Source organism: Chiloscyllium plagiosum, unplaced genomic scaffold (genome assembly GCF_004010195.1).
Source record: "Chiloscyllium plagiosum isolate BGI_BamShark_2017 unplaced genomic scaffold, ASM401019v2 scaf_2288, whole genome shotgun sequence".
In the NCBI taxonomy this organism is placed as follows: domain Eukaryota; kingdom Metazoa; phylum Chordata; class Chondrichthyes; order Orectolobiformes; family Hemiscylliidae; genus Chiloscyllium; species Chiloscyllium plagiosum.
In genome coordinates this window covers 22,058-23,958 of record NW_025212668.1, presented here as the reverse complement: position 1 = coordinate 23,958, position 1,901 = coordinate 22,058, and the positions used below count along the sequence as shown (strand labels likewise).

At 57.4% G+C, this 1,901-nt stretch overlaps 1 protein-coding gene across 1 annotated transcript in view; it reads right to left on the bottom strand.

Annotated features, from left to right (window-relative positions):
• Positions 1–572: 572 nt before the first annotated feature.
• LOC122547434 (threonine--tRNA ligase 1, cytoplasmic-like) overlaps positions 573–1,901 on the bottom strand; it is a 12,637-nt gene continuing 11,308 nt past the window's right edge. Inside the window, exons 5-6 of the mRNA XM_043686056.1 lie at positions 1,445–1,523; positions 573–743 (exon numbers count right to left, since the gene is read on the bottom strand). Coding sequence (XP_043541991.1) covers positions 573–743; positions 1,445–1,523 — 250 coding nt within the window. The remainder of the gene's footprint in view (positions 744–1,444; positions 1,524–1,901) is intronic.

Genomic DNA, 1,901 nt, shown 5'->3' with positions numbered 1-1,901 from the left:
ACTGACCTGTGACCCCTCCTAGAGCCCTTACCCACTGACCTTTACCCCCTCCTACAGCCCTTACCCACTGACCTGTTACCTCTCCTAGAGCCCTTTCCAACTGACCTGTGACCCCTCCTAGAGCCCTTACCCACTGACCTTTACCCCCTCCTACAGCCCTTACCCACTGACCTGTGACCCCTCCTATAGCCATTACCCACTGACCTGTGCCCTCTCCTATAGCCCTTACTCACTGACCTGTGACCCCTCCTACTGCACTTACCCACTGACCTGTGACCCCTCCTATAGCCTTTACCCAATGACCTGTGACCCCTCCTGTAGCCCTTACCCACTGACCATAGCAACCTTTGACCCGCAGTGTCAGATCCCCCTCTCACTCCTGCCCCCATCTCCCTCCCCTGTCTCACTGCCCAGGCCAGGTCTCACCTCCAGCCCACTCCCTGAGTGACCCCTCCCCATTATTCCTCGATTGCCTCGTGAGGGTATGGTGCCCCTTCCCCCGGGGTGGCAGGGGAGAGAAGGGGGACACTCTCCCTCCTGCTCCCCTCCACCCCCCCCCCACCCCCCTCAGCTCAGAGCACCCAGAGAGACCTCACCTTCCCGATCTTCCGATGGTCTCGGTTCCTCGCCTCCTCCTGCAGTCGATCCCACTCCGCCAGCCCCTTGGGATCCGGGAAGGAAATCCCATGGATCCTGTGCAGCAGCTCCTTCTCTGGATTCCCGTCCCAGTGCACAGCCGCACTCTGACCGGAACACAGAGACAATCTCAGATCGGCATCGTCGGTCACAGCACCAGGAAGGCCATTCAGCCCGTCTGCCTGAATTCCTGCTCGGAACAAGCCTCCTCCAAACACACACACTCCCCAATTCACACTCCCCCACTCCCCGTGGGAGCGAGTCCCCCATTCTCCCCCCACTCCCCGTGGGAGCGAGTCTCCCATTCCTCCCCCCACTCCCCGTGGGAGCGGGTCCCCCATTCTCCCCCCACTCCCCGTGGGAGCGACTCCCCAGTACCAAGAGATAACAGTTTCCCCATATCTCTGAACCCGTCAATATTATTGAGATCTCCATCAGGTCACATCTCAGTGTTTTGTTGAAGAGCAAGTGAACAGTGTTGTGCATAAATTTATTTTTGTAATCCCTCCACTGTCCCAACATCCTGTTTTCAATTCAAGCACTTCACCTGGTCTCATCCCTCCCAGAACGGTCAGGTCAAAGACCAATTCGGGCCTGTCTCGCCACATTCCAAACTAACCCCACTGGAACAGCCCGAGGGTGGAGTTAACACTGAGCTCCCTCTACACTGTTCCCCCAACAAACACTCCCAGGGACAGGGACAGCACGGGGTTAGATACAGAGTAAAGCTCCCTCTACACTGTCCCCCATCACACACTCCCAGGACAGGGACAGCACGGGGTTAGATACAGAGTAAAGCCTGACCTACCTTCTCGATTCGGAAAGCTTTGATCTGGCCTGTGTGTCTGATGTGAGGCCCTCGACACAGATCGACCAGTGAGCCACACCTGTGAATGAGATACGGACGGGGTTATGGGTTCCTCAAGAACAGGAGGCCAGAGAGAGCGGGGGGACCCACACACCACGCAGAGTGACAAGGCAATGGGTCGGGAGTGGGAGGAATTACTCCAGCCTTGCTCCAGATGGGTACAGTTCCCACAACACTCAGGAATGTGGACAGTGTCCAGGAACTGCTGGCCAATCCACCCTAACCTGCACATCCCTGGGCACTATGGGACAATTTCCCATGGCCAATCCACCCTAACCTGCACATCCCTGGGCACTATGGGACAATTTCCCACGGCCAACCCACCCTAACCTGCACATCCCTGGACACTATGGGACAATTTCCCACGGCCAATCCACCCTAACCTGCACATCCCTGG